The sequence below is a fragment of the Rhinopithecus roxellana genome, chromosome 12 (assembly GCF_007565055.1).
Source record: "Rhinopithecus roxellana isolate Shanxi Qingling chromosome 12, ASM756505v1, whole genome shotgun sequence".
Taxonomy (NCBI): Eukaryota; Metazoa; Chordata; class Mammalia; order Primates; family Cercopithecidae; genus Rhinopithecus; species Rhinopithecus roxellana.
This window is the reverse complement of record NC_044560.1, coordinates 91,556,933-91,574,428: the sequence shown is the minus strand read 5'-3', so window position 1 is coordinate 91,574,428 and position 17,496 is coordinate 91,556,933. Positions and strand designations below refer to the sequence as shown.

At 42.4% G+C, this 17,496-nt stretch overlaps 1 protein-coding gene across 2 annotated transcripts; it reads right to left on the bottom strand.

The window, feature by feature from the left end:
• Window positions 1-2,970: 2,970 nt before the first annotated feature.
• On the bottom strand, window positions 2,971-17,185 carry ZFP69B (ZFP69 zinc finger protein B). 2 transcript variants are annotated; one of them, XM_010354222.2, is made up of 5 exons: window positions 16,206-16,820; window positions 12,726-12,811; window positions 9,970-10,096; window positions 9,602-9,697; window positions 2,971-4,256 (listed from the first exon to the last, which is right to left on the bottom strand). In XM_010354222.2, the coding sequence occupies exons 1-5, from the start codon at window positions 16,330-16,332 to the stop codon at window positions 3,088-3,090; spliced, it is 1,605 nt and encodes a 534-aa protein (XP_010352524.2). In that variant the 5' UTR covers window positions 16,333-16,820; the 3' UTR covers window positions 2,971-3,087. The 2 variants fall into 2 exon arrangements, with proteins under 2 accessions (XP_010352524.2, XP_010352526.2); XM_010354224.2 differs by lacking the exon at window positions 12,726-12,811 and adding an exon at window positions 17,118-17,185 and having other exon boundaries at window positions 3,016-4,256; window positions 16,206-16,630.
• Between the last annotated feature and the right edge of the window lie 311 nt (window positions 17,186-17,496).

The window sequence follows — 17,496 nt, the reverse complement described above, 5'->3', positions numbered from 1 at the left end:
TTTCACCGTGTTAGCCAGGATGGTCTCGATCTCCTGACCTCGTGATCCGCCCGTCTCGGCCTCCCAAAGTGCTGGGATTACAGGCTTGAGCCACCGCGCCCGGCCAACAGAGATGGTATTTTAAGCCAAAGACTGTATGAGATCACTGAGGCAGGAACTATAGAGAAAAGTCATAGTCATGTCTTTCAGGGAAATGAGGAATTGGAGAAATTCAAATTATTGGGAAATCTAAGACCATAAAAACATGGTAGAACAATTTTAAGAAACAGTGTATGCCCCCACTCTTTCTCTGTCCATCAAAGTCATACAGGACTTAAGAGTTAGAGGCCAGCTTTTTTTTTAAGTAAATGTAGTAACATAAAAAATTCTAGAGATACTGGTATATATTCTGGATTTATAGCTTTACTTTGGATAATTCACACTTACAATACTCATGTTTTTGTTCTTTCTCCACATAAAACAGTAAGAAGTGGAACTTGACTTACTTCCAATTATGTCTGTAAGGATGGAGTATCTATTTCATTAAGTATAGTGAAGCATTAGGAGCCAGTTCCTCCATTTTCTCTCCATATTTCCCTGCCTGTGCATGGCTCCTGCAGTCATCTTTCTCTGGTCCTCTTTGGTGGGCCTCTTGATGTGTTGTTCTAGGGGCTATCTTAAGAGACACTTCCACTTGATACAAAGTGTATTTCAAATCTAATACTGTATGCTTGGCAAAGGAAAAGTTAAATACAGTTATCCGAAAGGTTTCTCCCCAGAATGAAGTCTCAATATATCTGTCTTCAAAAAGGCATCATTGTTTTAAGGAATTGTGGTTAATTTTTGTAGGTATAATAATGGCATTGTGGTTATGTTTTCTGAGTGCTCGTTTTTTAGAGATACATCTCAAAATATTTATGGATTAACAACAATAAAAAACCCATCATTATAGATGGAAGTCTGCATAAATATCTCCAAAACTAATTCCTAGGCTCCAAGACAGCATCACAAATGTAGTGTTTAAAGAATTATTGCAACAAAATACTAAAGGAATCACTAAGGAAATAATTTATGGCATATACACATACTAATCTGATACTAAATGATAGTCTGTTGTCATTTCTCATCATTTTACATACTCTATGTTGGTGGGGGGAGTGAAAAATGACAACCTTTGAGCCAAATGAAACCTAACAGCTGTTTTTTAAATGCAGTTTATGGGAACCACTATTGCACACATTCATCAGTGGGTCTCAACCAGGGACAATTTTGGCCTCCAGGTACACCTGGCAATGTCTGGAGACATTTTTGGCTGTCACAACTTGGGGGAGGGGCAGCTATCAGCATTGAATGCTGGCATCTTGTGGGTAGAAGCCAAGGATGCCCCTAAACATCCCAGGATGCACAGGGCAGCTTCCTATAGCAAAGTATGATCCAGTCCAAAATATTGGCAGTGCCAAGGTTCAGATACTCTGGTTTATATATTGTCTCTGGCTATTTTTGTACTAAAATGGGGAAGTTGAATAGTTGTGACAGGGACCACAACACCTAACGTTTTTACTACCTGGCCCTTTACAGAAAGTTTGCCAATTCTTGCTCTATAGAAAAATAAAAAATATAAATAAGTATCTCATGTACAGTTATCAATTCTAGAAAACTCCCTTTCACATTTTTTCTTCTAGAAATGAGAATCAACGTTTTAATTTCTACCTCTTCTAGCCATATAAAGGGCTAGAGTAAAACGCTGTATTATATTTTATTCTGATTTATCAAAGGGATATTTAAAACAGTGTTTCTCAAAAGTCAATCCACAGATCACTAACATGCCACGAAATTTCACTGGCACGTAGTGAACTGAGAAAAGTAAAGACAAAAGTGGGTGTTTGTCATAAAGCTGACATAATATAAAAGGCTGTTCCTGGCCAGACATGGCGCCTCATGTCTGTAATCGCAGCATATTGGGAGACTGAGGTGGGAGAACTGCTTGGAGCCAGGAGTTTGAGACCAGCCCAGCAACATAGTGAGACTGTCTCTACAAATACTACTACTACTACTACTACTACTACTACTACTACTACTACTACTAATAATAATAATAATAATAACAATAATAAATTAGCCAGACATAGTGGTACACATCTGTAGTCCTAGCTACTTGGGAGGCTGAGGCAGGAAGACTGCTTGAGCCCAGGAGTTTGAGGCTGCAGTGAACCATGATTACATCACTGCACTCCAGCCTGGGCAAGAGTGAAACCATGTTTTTTTTTTTTTTTTTTTTTTTTTTTGAGACGGAGTCTCAGTCTTTCGCCCAGGCTGGAGTGCAGTGGTACGATCTCGGCTCACTGCAAGCTCCGCCTCCCGGGTTCATGCCATTCTCCTGCCTCAGCCTCCCGAGTAGCTGGGACTACCGGTGCTCGCCACCATGCCTGGCTAATTTTTTTTTTTTTTTGTATTTTTAGTAGAGACGGAGTTTCACCATGTTAGCCAGGATGGTCTCGATCTTCTGACCTCGTGATCCACCCACCTCAGCCTCCCAAGAAACTGTCTTTTAAAAAAGGCTGGGGGATTGGGGGCAGGCACTGTGGCTCACACCTGTAATCCCAGCACTTTGGGAGGCTGAGACAGGTGGATCACCTGAGGTCAATGGTTCAAGACCAGCCTGGCCAACATGGTGAAATCCTGTCTCTACTAAAAATACAAAAATTAGCCGGGCGTGGTGGTGGGCACCTGTAATCCCAGCTACTCAGGAGGCTGGGGCAGGAGAATAGCTTGAGCTCAGGAGGTGGAGGTTGCAGTGAGCTGAGATCAAGTCACTGCACTCCAGCCCAGGTGACAGAGCGGCTCCATCTCAAAAAAAGAAAAAGAAAAAAAACAAAAGGAGGGGGGAACTGTTCCTACATTTTAAAATATTAAAATGTCCTTTCTTTTCTGAAACAATGCTGATAATAGGTGGTTGTGTTTTTAATATGGCAAAAATAATAGTTGGTAACATTGTGCCAAACCATTTTTTTAAAATGTGTTTTTGGAAATAAAAAAATCAGGGAACCACTGATTTTGAATCTTTTGCTCCAACATAGATTCTTTGATGTTTAGTATATTTAGTATATTTCATACAACATTGCTGAAGGTATTTCTTAAATGTGTTTTGCAGTGTCTAATAAGGGATGAACTACAGCTGAAGGCTTTTCCACACTCATTACAATCATAAGGTTTTTCTCCAGTATGAATTCTCTGATGTTTAGCAAAGGATGAATCATGCCTAAAGGCTTTCCCACAGTGACTGCATTCATAAGGTTTTACTCCAGTATGGACTCTCTGATGGATAGAAAGGTGTATTCTCTGGCTAAAGGCTTTCCCACATTCCTTACATTTATATGGTCTTTCTCCAGTATGAGTTCTCTGGTGTTGAGTTAGGTATGTGCTATGGCTGAAGGTTTTACTACATACATTACAAATATAGGGTTTCACACCAGTATGAATAATCTCATGTTGCCTAAGGTGTCTAATCTGGAAAAACGTTTTTCCACAGTCTTTGCAGGTAAAAGGTTTATCTCTAACATGAGTTCTCAAATGCTGGATCAGTCCAATGCTTTGGCTGAAGGCTTTCTCACATACCCTACATTCATAGGGCTTCTCCCCAGTATGAATTCTAACATGCTGAGTAAGTGATGAAGGATGTCTGAAGGTTTTCCCACATTCCTTACATTCATAGGGTTTCTCACCAGTATGAATTCTCTGATGTGGAATAAGAGATGAACTTTGGCTAAAGGCTTTTCCACATTCCTTACATCTGAAAGGTTTCTCCCCGGTATGAATTCTCATGTGTTCAGTAAGGTGAATAAGCTGTTTGAAGATTTTTTCACAAATATTACATTCAAAGGTCTTCATTTTTGTATAACTCCTTGAATGATTAACTAAATCTATATTGTATCTGCTTCTCTTTCCAGATGTGTCATATTTACGATCTCTTTTTCTTGGAAGACCTATTGGTCCTGGTATAACTTCGGACTTCACATTAATTCTTTTCTCAAATCTATTAGATTCTTGGCCTCTCTCCTGAGTGAATGTTTTCTTGCACATCAAGGGGATTTGCCCCTCACCCATTCTTTGGTTCTCTTGTTGGCTTTCTAGCTTATTACATTTGGAGATTCTTCCCAAGGTGGAATACATGGTGCTTCCTTTTGTAGATCTTTCCATCATTAGGCCACAATGTAATTCTTCCCACGAAATATCATTCTGTAAGGCTGACTCTTTGGTTTTTGTTTTGCTTTCCAAGTCTGAAAGAAAGAAAAAAGTAAAAATGACCCATATTCCCTGCACTTTAAAAAATTAATTGCCACAGTGAGAATGGGAGGACAAAATATATATTACTAGGTACAGGAGTTTTGGATTGTCTTCAAATGTGATTCTAGAGAGCTGATATGAATGTAAGTGAAGAAGTAGAGAAAAGAAGCTGTTAGAAGTATGTAAGGTGGGCCAGGTGCAGTGGCTCATGCCTATCATCCCAGTACTTTAGGAGGCTGAGGCAGGAGGATTGCTTGAGCCCAGGAGTTCAAGACCAGCCTGGACAACATAAAGAGACCCTGTCTCTACAAAAACAAACAAGCAAACAAACAAACAAACCAGGCATGGTGGTGTGTGCCTGTAGTCCTAGCTACTTGGGAGGCTGAGTTGGGAAGATCACTTCACATCTCAGCTTGTAATCACACCACTGCACTCCAGCCTAGTCAACAGAGCAAGACTCTGTCTCAAAGAAAAAAGTATGTAAAATGACTTTAAGAAATTAGAGGAGCACATCCATGTGAACTGCAAGAGGAAATAAACTAATAAGACAATAAGAGCAAATATCAGAAGATAAGATCAAGGAAGACAGAATATTGTTTTTGACAGGGTCTGTCACTCTGTCACCTAGACTGGAGTGCAGTGGCATGATCATGGCTCACTGCAGCCTCAACTTACCAGGCTCAAGCAATCCTCCCACCTCAGTCCCCCAAGTAGCTAGAACTTCAGGCACATGCCAACACACCTGGCTAGTTTTTGTATTTTTTGTAGAGAGGGGTTTTCACCATGTTGCCCAGGCTGGTCTCAAACTCCTGAGCTCAAGCAATCCACCTGCCTCAGCCTCCCAAAGTGCTAGGATTACAGGTGTAAGCCACCATGCCTGGGTGGAAGATAGGATTCTAACATCATATCATCTCAAGCCCATATTTCTATGATAAAATTTTCTTTTTTTTACAAAAAAGTATTTTAAAAGGTATCTCAAATACTTTTAAACACTAAATAAAACACTGAATAATGTAGGAATGCACTGACTTTTAACAAAGGATAGCATCTCCCTAACTGGGATAAAATTCCCTCCAGTGGTTGAGGATTCTGAAATGTCTCTATTCATGCATTTCCCACCAAAATGTATATGTGAATGTATGCATTTGTACATATATGGTCTTAAGTATACATCTGTGCAAAATAAAAATCATATACATATCTACATCTGTTTTAACTCTATATCTTTTTGTTTGTTTGTTTTTTGAGACAGAGTCTCGTGTCACCCAGGCTGGAGTGGAGTGGTGCGATCTTGACTTACTGCAATCTCCGCCTTCGAAATTCAAGCAATTCTCCTGCTTCCGCCTCCTGAGCAGCTGGGGTCACAAGCATGTGCCACCACACCTGGCTAATTTTTTTTTTTTTTCTTGAGACAGAGTCCCACTCTGTTGCCAGGCTGGAGTGCAGTGGCACGATCTCTGCTCACTGCAAGCTCCGCCTCCCGGGTTCAAGTGATTCTCCTGTCTCAGCCTCCCAAGTAGCTGGGACTACAAGCATGCGCCACCACACCCAGCTAATTTACCTGTTTTTAGTAGAGACGGGGTTTCACCATGTTGGCCAGGATGGTCTCAACCTCTTGACATTGTGATCTGCTTGCCTTGGCCTCCCAAAGTGCCGGGATTACAGGCATGAGTCACCATGCCTGGCCGCTAATTTTTGTACTTTTAGTAGAAATGGGGTTTTGCTGTGTTGGTCAGGCTGGTCTCGAACTCCTGACCTCAAGTGATCTGCCTGCCTCAGCCTCCCAAAGTGCTGCGATTACAGGTGTTGGCCATCATGCCTGGCCTCCTTCTACCTTTGTTATTGGCACCACACCCAGCCTTAAGTCTACATCTTTATGGGCCTCTTTTTATATCTGTACATTAAGTTTTATCTCATTCTTTATTTTAAAAATTTTTAGGAGAATGGCGTGAACCCAGGAGGCGGAGCTTGTAGTGAGCTGAGATCCAGCCACAGCAGTCCAGCCTGGGTGACAGAGCGGGACTCCGTCTCAAAAAAAAAAAAAATTTTTTTTTAAATTATTATTATTATATTTTAGACATGGGATCATGCTATGTTGCTCAGGCTGGTCTCCAACTCCTCGACTCAAGTGATTCTCCTGTCTCAGCCTTCTGAGTTGCTGGGAAGACAATGTAAACCACCTAACTAGGCTATCTTATTTTTTCTACAACCGCATTGCATTCTACTGCATGGACATAACATAATTTGACTTGTCCCTACTGAAAAACATTTCACTTGTCTCCAATTTTTCACTGTTATAAAATTACACCATAGTACATCATCATACATAAATGTTTGTATACTCCTGTCAGTATTTCATTGGCTTTACTAGAGAAACTGATGGGTTGTGGATGTGTGCACACTCAGCAAATATGGGTGCCTTTCCCTGCATACTCACTGGATTTGATCAACCTTCATATTTTTTGCCAATATAAGAGGTAGAAAATGGCTTCTCAATTTGTGATAAAATGTTAATTACTCTGTAAAATCTTTAAGGATAGAGAATATATATTGTATTCACAGTATACCTGGCATAAAATTTTTGGATGAAGGAGTTTCTCTGATATTTACCCTTACATTCCTATCCATCCATTTTGGGCTCTGCCAACCTAAAGCACCAATACTTCCTGTTCACAAAAAAATCTTATTCCTTAGTATTTCTAACCTCACTTTAGTAACAACACACAAAAAGAGCTCAGAAATAGCTGAATAAATTTTGGAGTCAGCTTAAAAAGCAAGCAGAGATGTTTAGATTACTGATTACAGGGAATAGGGAGATGTTTAATTTTTCTTTTAAAGGCAAAAGCAAGATAAATGTGGTATTTCAAGTGGCCAAATTTGGCCGTAACATTCAAGAAGATTCAGAAAAAGAAAGTAAGACATCAGCAAATGCAACTTGAAAGTTTAGTAACTCAGGCATAAAATGATGGAAATTTGCCTTAGTGTTGCCTCAACACAGATGAACAGTACAAGCGGATCAAACAGGTAATATTAAGGAAAAAACTGTAGGGAACCAGGGAAAAACAAAGTAGAAAACATGCTTAATGTTCTTGATGATACCATGATTTCTAGAGACTGAAAGAACAGGGGAGGTTAGGATGAGAAACTTGTTTAGATGAGATGGCTTCTGTTTTTGGATGTACTGGGTTTGAAGTACAGTGCTTCTATGTGGAGATGTCATAAATGCCAGAGATACGTAAGAATAGGGTTCATATGGATATATAAAACAAAGATGAAAATAAGGAGAATATGGGCATGGAAGGAATAGTTGAAACCATCACAAAACATCTGTGGGAGTTTGTACAGAAATAGAACAGCAGTGTAAAAAAGACAAAGGTTCCTCAGAAATCGTGGCAGAGACTGCTGGTTATTCCCTAAACTCTGTTCTCCCCGATTTTGGACATACAACTGAGTATATTTCCCAATCTCCCTTGAATTAGATTGAGTGAAGTCATGAAGGTCTCTCCTGTTCCGAGAATGAAAGTTAAAGTGATGTGAACCACCTTAGACCGGCCCATAAAAACCTGCCAAATGAACTCCTTTGCTTATTCTATTATAACTCCTCGCTTATTCTGTGTGTCTAAATGCAGATGATGAGGAAACCCTAGGGGACAGAGGAGCCACAGGCAGAAGAATCCTTCTGAATCACCAGATGAAGAGGAACTGTCCAGTGACCTAAACAATTTCTCCAGGGCCCACTGCAGTGGCTCATGCCTGTAATCCTAGCACTTTAGGAGGCCAAGTAGGCAGATCACTTGAGGCCAAGAGTTTGAGACCAGCCTGGCCAACATAGTGAAACCCTGTCTCTACTAAAAATACAAAAATGATTAGCCGGGCACAGTGGCTCACACGTGTAATCCCAGCTACTTGGGAGGCTAAGGTAGGAGAATTGCTTGAACCCAGGAGGTGGAGGTTGCAGTGAGCCAAGACTCTACCACAGCACTCCAGCCTGGGTGACAGAGCAAGACTCTATCTCAAAAAAGAAAAAAAAAAAACAATTTCTCCAGATCAGTATATGATCAAGGAATAAGTTCATATCCTGACCTAGGCAGAAATCATGTATCTGCATTAAAAAAGACACTGATGAGAAGCACTGAAAAAGCAACAAGAGAAATAGAGGAGACAAAAATTATTAAACTAGTTGATAGAGGAAAGGATATTAAGGTGACAAGGACTATATGTATAATCTAATGCAGCCATGTAAAATAGTGCCGCAAGAACACACAAACTGTGGGGTCAGAATGATTAGAATTAAGATACTGAGTCTACCAAGTAGTGGCTAACTGCCCTGTATACATTTCTTTTTTTTTTTTTTTTTTTGAGACGGAGTCTCGCTCTGTCGCCCGGACTGGAGCGCCGTGGCCGGATCTCAGCTCACTGCAAGCTCCGCCTCCCGGGTTTACGCCATTCTCCTGCCTCAGCCTCCCGAGTAGCTGGGACTACAGGCGCCCGCCACCTCGCCCGGCTAGTTTTTGTATTTTTAGTAGAGACGGGGTTTCACCATGTTAGCCAGGATGGTCTCGATCTCCTGACCTCGTGATCCGCCCGTCTCGGCCTCCCAAAGTGCTGGGATTACAGGCTTGAGCCACCGCGCCCGGCCCTGTATACATTTCTTAATCAGCCTCCTTTTCCTCATTTCTAAGACAAAGCTAATGTGGGACTCACAGAGAACCCAACTATCATTCAGAGAACCCAGGTAAATACTGTCATTATTACTGAACTTAAATGTTAACGAAGACTGTTAAAAGCCATTGGATCTGCTAAGAACGAATTCTGTGGTTGATTTCTCAAAGAGCCATACATTTTCTGGCATGAAAAGTTAAATTACACAAGTTAAAATGAGACAGTTACAATTGAAACTGTGATCACAGAATAAGGATTAGAAAAAAGATTGAAAATGAAATCATTGAGAGAAAGTGAAACCGATGGTAAAACGACATGAGAGTCCACTGAAGTGGAGTGTGTTTAACGAGGAGAGACCTGTGTAAATCTAAATGTACATGGGAAATAAACTATGATCAGAGCAAGGTTTAGAATACTGGGAAAGAGGTAAAAATCATGAAAGTCAGAGCAGAAGAAATGATGAAGGTTAACCCTGATGAGAAAGGCATCTCTTTTCCTCTGACTCCAGAGAGACTAATGAGAAGATGCAAGTGTGGGAAAAGGGTGATAGAGATAACAGAATCAACTTTCTTGAATGTACCATCTGCAGGGCCTCAGTCTTCCCCACAGCTTGGAGAAGGCCTTGAGGGGAATTCTCTGGCTGACATCACAAAGGCCCCACCTGCCTTGCACTTACCTGAACTTGGTACTCCTGAAATCTCTCTCTCCATCAGCCATGGTTCTTCTCCTTTCTCCAACTGGGAAATCACGCCAGGTTTGGAAAGCTGATATCCTGCTTATGGGGAAGAAAAGACTGTATGTGCTGAGATCACAGAGCCATCCCAAGAATTTAAATATGGTTCTTTGGTATTCAGGCCTTCTAAAGAAAGCAGAATAGAGTAGAAAGAACAGAGCAGAAGAGAGCATAGCAATCCTGACTGGGTGTTCAGAAGGAAACAGAAAACCTCTAATATACAACCCAAACCCCAAACAAAGCACTTAATTGAGAAACAAAGGTTTTCATCCAATATGTACATCCTATTTTCAAGAGAAGCCCATCCTTACCCACTGAGACCAGGTTCCCATAGTTCTCCAGCATCACCTCCCGGTACAGATTCCGGTGAGCAGGGGCCAGCTGCCCCCACTCCTCCTGAGTGAAGTCCACAGATACGTCCTTGAAGGTTAATAGTTCCTAGAACATCAAATATGTTCCTTTTCAGCTAGACTTCAGGAAGTTTTTCTGACCTTGTCTAGAAGCTAAGAGATTCTAGTCAAGTTTTCCTGGATACTCTCTTGCTAATCATTTAATTTATTATAATGATTATAGATTACATAAAATGGAGTTTATAAAACAATCCATAAAACATGTAAGCTACCTCTGCAACTTACATCTGGCTGAAGGGAAAATATTCATGAAATATTAAAGAAGGTCACAGTACAGTGTACAGTAATTTTGATTAAAGACAATAAAGTTCAGGAGTATTTGGGGAAGTGGGGAGTTCAGAAGGGGCTAAGGCCACAAGAGAAGACAGGGACTTTTCTTGGGCTGAAAGAATTGGTTAAAATGAGAATACTTCAGCATGGGTAAAATAACCTTACCTAGGTTTTTCTGTTAATAATAAAAGTATGAGAGAACAGCACATTTTTGGAGGGAGCATGAATTCTGCCTTACTAGGAGACATCTGGACAGAGATAGACATGCTGGGGTAAGAAATATAAGGGTCTATTATGTATGATCTACAAAAAACAAATAACCATTTGACACTTATTTTTAAAAAATACTCCGTTAGAGAAATGCAAATCAAAACCACAATGAGATACCATCTCATGCCAGTTAGAACGGCAATCATTAAAAAGTCAGGCAACAGCAGATGCTGGGGAGGATGTGGAGAAATAGGAATGCTGTTACACTGTTGGTGGGAGTGTAAATTAGTTCAACAATTGTGCAAGACAGTGTGGCGATTCCTCAAGGATCTAGAACCAGCAATACCGTTTGACCCAGCAATCCCACTACTGGGTATATACCCAAAGGATTATAAATAATTCTACTATAAAGACACATGCACATATATGTGTATTGCAGCACTGTTCACAATAGCAAAACTTTGGAACCAACCCAAATGCCCATCAATGATAGACTGGATAAAGAAAATGTGGCACATATACACCATGGAATACTATGCAGCCATAAAAAATGATGAGTTCATGTCCTTTGCAGGGACATGGATGAAGCTGGAAACCATCATTCTCAGCAAACTAACACAGGAACAGAAAACAAAACACCGCATGTTCTCACTCATAAGTGGGAGTTGAACACTGAGATCACATGGACACAGGGAGGGGAACATCACACACTGGGGCCTGTCAGGGGATGGGGGCTAGGGGAGGGATAGCATTAGCAGAAATACCTAACGTAGATGACGGGTTGATGGGTGCAGCAAACCAGCATAGCACGTGTATACCTATGTAATAAACCTGCACATTCTGCACATGTATCCCAGAACTTCAAGTATAATAATTAAAAAAAAAAAACCTCCCAAAAGCTAAGAGAATTCAGATGCTGGGAGGCTGAAATAACAGCAAATCCCCTAAGTATAGAGAATATTTTAATGCTTTTTGTATTGTAAATAATTCTGAAATGCATTTCAGGCCTATTAGGCTGATGTTAGCACCCACATTTAACCTATGAGAAAGCTGAATTTGAGAAAAGTTAAAGACATAGGATTAAACCCTGTGATTTAAACACATGATTAAACCATGTGATTTTGGGAGCCAAGATCACTCCACTTTAAAACTCTTCTGTTCTCTAATAATACCCTCTTCTATTTCTCGGACTACTCTCTGATTTTCTTGAGTTTCCCTATGCCTCTGGGGTTTGGTAGTGCAGAGTTTCGCCAGTGCTATCAGTTTTCTGATTAATTCCTTTAGGACACACGGCACACTGTTAAACTGCTCTTTGAAGTTTTCCCTCCTTTTCTGATTAGCCTATTTAGCTCATGCTCTTCATGACCTGCCAGTATCCTCTCTGAAAGCTGAAATCTGAAAAGAAAATCATTTCTTTTCTCAGTTACAGTCCTGCTCTAGGACTTGACCAAAAATCCTCACTTAAAGGTCATCAATGAAGTGTACACATGTCCAAGAATATCAGAAACTGATTCTGTTGACTTTTAAATGTTGCTTAAAATGACTCATGTTTGTCTTTCTCCCAGATGATACGTGAATTTCATGGGCAAGGACTACATTACATACTTCTTCTCCTCTCTATCTCCTTTTCTCTCTCAAACACACATGCGGCCTCAGCACAATATATTTGTTGGATAAACGGCTAGAGGTTGGCAAAAAAAGAGGTTTCCTGTGGAGGGTTACTACTGGTGGGGAAATTACCTGTGAAATCAACTGATGTGGCCTGGTTTTCTAAGGAAGAACAGGCTAAAAAAAGCCAATCAGCCGGGCGTGGTGGTTCACGCCTGTAATCCCAGCACTTTGGAAGGCTGAGATGGGTGGATCACGAGGTCAGGAGATTGAGACCATCCTGGCTAACACGGTGAAACCCCGTCTCTACTAAAAATACAAAAAATTCGCCGGGCATGGTGGCGGGCGCCTGTAGTCCCAGCTACTTGGGAGACTGAGGCAGGAGAATGGCGTGAACCTGGGAGGCAGAGCTTGCAGTGAGCCGAGATCGCACCACTATCCGTCTCAAAAAAAAAAAAAAGAAAAAAAAGAAAGGCCAATCCAGGAAGTTGAGTCAAAGAAAATCAAATTCCAGTGTTCTTAAAATCTGAGAACCAATGTCAAGAGAGTGACCAGAAACTCCAACCCACCTGGGATTCTGCTGTCAGGGGTCCAAGGGCCACTCTACTGTCTAAACTTTCTCCCTGGGTCTCATCAGCATCCTCAGACAGCAGAGCTGGGGAAGGAAAAGAGCCATGAGGTTTGTATCTCCCCATATCACCCAGAGAAACTGCCTACAGACCCACTCAGTGTGGCTTCTTCCCAAAAACGTTCACAAACAGGGACATTTAGAGCGACTCAAGGGCCTCCTTAATAAGGAGGACATGCTGTAAGCTGCTTTCACCATTGATATTTCCCAATGGTCTTAGAGATCTCTCAGGCCAATCTTTTGTTCAAAAATCCTCAAAGGTTTCCCGACTGACAAGAAAGAAAAATGTAAACACTTCAATATAGATTTCCTTTTTGTTATTTTATTATTATTATTATTATTTTGAGACAGAGTCTTGCTCTGTCACCCAGGCTGGAGGGCAGTGGCATAATCTTGGCTCACTGCAACTTCCACCTCCCAGGTTCAAAAGATTCTCGTGCCTCAGCCTCCCGAGTAGCTGGGATTACAGGCGTGTGCCACTATGCCCAGCTAATCAACATAGATTTCAAGATCCTCCACAACCAGTCCATGGCTTCTCTAAGTATTATCTTCTCTAAACATTATCCTTCATTCACTGGACACACCTACCCACACAATCCTAGTACCATTCTTTGAACACAGCTGGATAGTACCCCACCCAAATCCTATTTGGTGAAAAACTGAGATATCCTTCAGGCCCAGTTCAAGTAAAGTTTTCCCAGACACCCTTAATGAGAAGAAAGTTTATTCTCTCCTATGCTTCCCAAAAGCTTGGTTTTTATATCTGTTCTAGTATCTATCTCAGGCTGCTTTTTACTTTATTTGTATAATTATCTCTCTCAATTGAGTATTAATGAGGGTATGGATGGAAACTATCTTGCTCATTTTTTTCCATCTGCTAAAGTGCTACACATAACACACTGTCAGCTTTCTAGAATTTAAGTAATTTTGGCTGAATTTGAGGTATTAAAAATATGCACTACAGGCCGGCCACAGTGGCTCACGCCTGTAATCCCAGCACTTTGGGAGGCTGAGGTGGGTGGATCACGAGGTCAGGAGTTCGTGACCAGCCTGGCCAAGATAGTATAACCCCGTCTCTACTAAAAATGCAAAAATTAGCTGGGTGTGGTGGCAGGTGCCTGTAATCCCAGCTACTTGGGAGGCTGAGGCAGGAGAATCACTTGAACACGGGAGGCGGAGGTTGCAGTGAGCGAGATCGCGCCACTGCACCCCAGCCTGGGTGACAGAGCAGGCAAGACTTTGTCTCAAAAAAAAAAAGAAAAAAAAATGCACTGGAGGCCGGGCGAGGTGGGCAGATCACTTGAGATCAGGAGTTCAAGACCAGCCTGGCCAACATGGTGAAACCCTATCTCTACTAAAAATACAAAAAACTTAGCTGGGTGTCATGGTGCACACCTGTAATACCAGCTACTCAGGAGGCTGAGGCATGAGAATCACTTGAACCTGGGAGGCAGAGGTTGCAGTAAGCCAAGGTCCCGCCATTGGACTCCAGCTTGGGTGACAGAGCGAGACTCCATCTCAAAAAAAAAAAAAAAAAAAAAAAAGCACTAGGAATTAAGGCACGTGAATAACTTTGTATTTTACTCCAACTTTTTATCATGACTATTGAACATCCATACATCCACATCTAGATTCAACAATTGTTAATATTTACCATATTTGCTTTACTGATCTACATTTTTTCTGAAGCATTTTAAAGTTGTCTGCATCATAATACTTTATCCCTAAAGATTTCAAATAAGGATCTTCTCTTGTATAACTACAATACCATTTATTACATCTATGAAAATTAACAATAATTCCATAGTATCATCTAAATATTCAGTCCATATTCACATTTCCTCAACCGTTTCCTCAACTTTTATTCTGGATTTTTTCCAAACCAGGAGTTAATTAAGGCTCACACATTCAAAGTGGTTGTTACCTCTAGTCTCTTTTACTCTAGAATAAGTATTTCTCCTTTCTTCATGACGTTGTCTTTTTAAGATACAAGAACAGTCTGACTGTATCCTCAAGGTGGATTTATCTTATTTCTCCATCCCCTGTATTTTCTGTAAACCAGCAGTTCAGTCTTTAAATTTAATTTAGAATCACGTTAAACATTTTTGGTAAGAATACCTTGTAGGTGGTACCAGGTGCTTTATATTACAGTATCCGGAAAGTATAAAATGCCCAGCTATCCCATTACTGAGACATTTGGTTAAAACTGTGACCACCACACCTCACCATTGGAAAATTCTGTTCATTCCTTGCCATTTAGTAAGTAATTTGAGGGAATAATACTTTGATATCATGTAAGTATCTGTTCCCCATGAACCTTTCAATTATTTTATTTATGGTAAAAGATTCTATCATTCTTTCTACATTTATTTATTTATCTATTTATTTATTTCTGAGACAAAGTCTTGCTCTGTCACCCAGCCTGGAGTGCAGTGGCGCCATCTCAGCTCACTGAAACCTCCGCTTTCCTGGTTGAAGCGATTCTCGTGCCTCAGCCTCAGGAATAGCTGGGATTGCAGGCATGCACCACCACGCCCAGTTAATATTTGTATTTTTAGTAGAGATAGGGTTTCGTCATGTTGGCCAGGCTGGTCTCAAACTCTTGGCCTCAAATTCCTGGTCTCAAGCAATCTGCCTGCCTCGGCCTCCCAAATTGCTGGGATTACAGGCATGAGCCACCATACCTGGCCTCTTTCTATCTTTATTATTGGCAGGCATTTTCCGTAAAAAGCTTTCCCTCCCCAGCTGAAGAGGATCTAAAAGGCAAGGTAAATGGATCATTCATTCCCATAATAACCTATTTTTCAAAGTAAGGAATCAGTGTATTAATTACCTCCAATGTTTGCACATGAAATTCCCCCCATCTTTCTCTATTTTAAGTGTCAAACTGATCATGTGGAATTTACTTATTCAAGGTGTTACCATCAGTTTGGATACTTAAGCTTTCCCAAATCTGTCAAGTGACAGACCCTTAAACCTGGCCTCTTTTGACACATATCCATTAGTCTTTAAGCTCTTCTTTGATTTCTAGTACAAGTTACTCCAGGCTTACTTGGTACTTCCCCTGCTGCTGCTGCTTCTGACCTAGCCACTAAGTTCCTGTGTGACCCTGGGCAGGCCTCCCATTTGATTTACATTTCCCCACTGTTAGAATAAGAAAAATCAGGTTAAGTTCATCCTGCCCCACATGGCCATGGGAAAGATGAAAATAAATAATATACATTACCATGACACTGAAATACTGGTCTTAGGCTGAACTGACCACTACTACTTAGGAAAACCCCAGACTAGGAGCCACAATCAAGAACTCCAGAAACCTTCCACCCATTCATCTAAGAGATGCTTCCACTCAAGTGACTCATTCCGTCTCACACTAGAGGGGACTGCTTTTCCTCCCTCCCACCCATCAGTTTATTCTCACCTTCTCCTTTAAACATTTTAGTCACATCCTCCCACAGGGCCACCCCCTCCGTGGCCTTCTTTGGATGATGCAACTTCACCCAGGTGCTGGCCTCGGTGGGCAGGGTGATCAGGAGCTGCTGCAGCATGATGGCGTCTGTACTCCTTTCTGAGGACCCTCTGTCTTAGCCCATAGGGCTTGTCCACCTCTGATGAGGAAATTGCTGGAACCTCTGACAGGAGGCTTCCCAATTGCACCGATCTCCTTTAATCGCCGACTCCTACTCCTCAATGTCCTCTCTCAGGAACCCAGAGAACATACAGTATCAAAATCCGAGATCTGGACTTGTGTCTGTCATCAGCTCTCAGGGCGCATCTCCCAACTTGAGCTCCATCTGTCTCCTCGCCCAGCAGCTGGAGGCGCCAAGTATTTACTCTCAGCAGCCCCTGCAGATGCCGGGCAGAAGACATTAGCATCAGCAAAGGACCAAGGAGGCTCAGTCATAGGGCAGAACGCTAGAACGTATATGGATCACTGTAAAAATGTTTACAAACGATACACGGAGGCGGTGGGCAGACACAGCCCACAAAGTTCAAAGCACCGCGCAGGTGTCAGGAAGCACAAAGAGATAAATACAATCCAATTCTTTGTTTGGGGCAGTAATTATGTGTATAGCCGGGGATTTGGAATCCCAGCTCTTTCCCTAGCCGGCTGTAGCAAACCGCGAAACCGCTAGACCCCGTCTCCTCCTCCCCAAATGAGAGGCTAAGTCTTCCCCTCAGAGCGGGACCTGCCCGGCCCTGCCCTCCCAGCCTTTGTCTAAGCACGACTCCGGGGCTGCGGAGAGCACCGCGCGCGACGGGGTGGCCGCGGGCGGAACTCGCGCTTCCCGGCTCGCCCAGCTCCCCAAGCCCGGGACAGCCACCCGCTCACCCTCTCCCCGCTGGGCCGGCACGCCCCGCCTTCCCACCGTTGCCGCCAGGTCCCGGCACTGCGCCGCCACGCTCCCTTGTAGCGCCGCGGCGGGCAGCCGAGGCCCCGTGCGCCTGCGCAGCGGCTGTCCGGAGCATCGTTCCCAGCGTCCTCCCCGGAGCATCGTTCCCAGCGTCCTCCCCGGGAGCCGCTCCGCGAGCGCAGACGCCCCCACCGGTGCGTGCCGGGTTCGCTCCTTTCAGGGTCTCCCAGGATCCGATCCCTGCGAGCATCATCAGCCTGGCTCCTGCGGGAGGAGCCTGCGTTCTTGGGCCGCAGACTCTGATGAAGAACAACCATCTTTCCTCCGCTGGGAAAATGCACGTGAACGTTTAGGGTG

Bases quoted from the DNA above. Each gene is read 5' to 3' on its own strand.
- ZFP69B (XM_010354222.2), bottom strand. From the start codon at position 16,332: ATGCTGCAGCAGCTCCTGATCACCCTGCCCACCGAGGCCAGCACCTGG. The intron at 9,698-9,969 runs GTAAGGATGGGC...CCCCATAAGCAG, and splicing joins TGGGAACCTGGTCTCAGTGG to GATATCAGCTTTCCAAACCT. The intron at 4,257-9,601 runs GTAAGTGCAAGG...TCTTTCTTTCAG, and splicing joins TTCAGGAGTACCAAGTTCAG to ACTTGGAAAGCAAAACAAAA.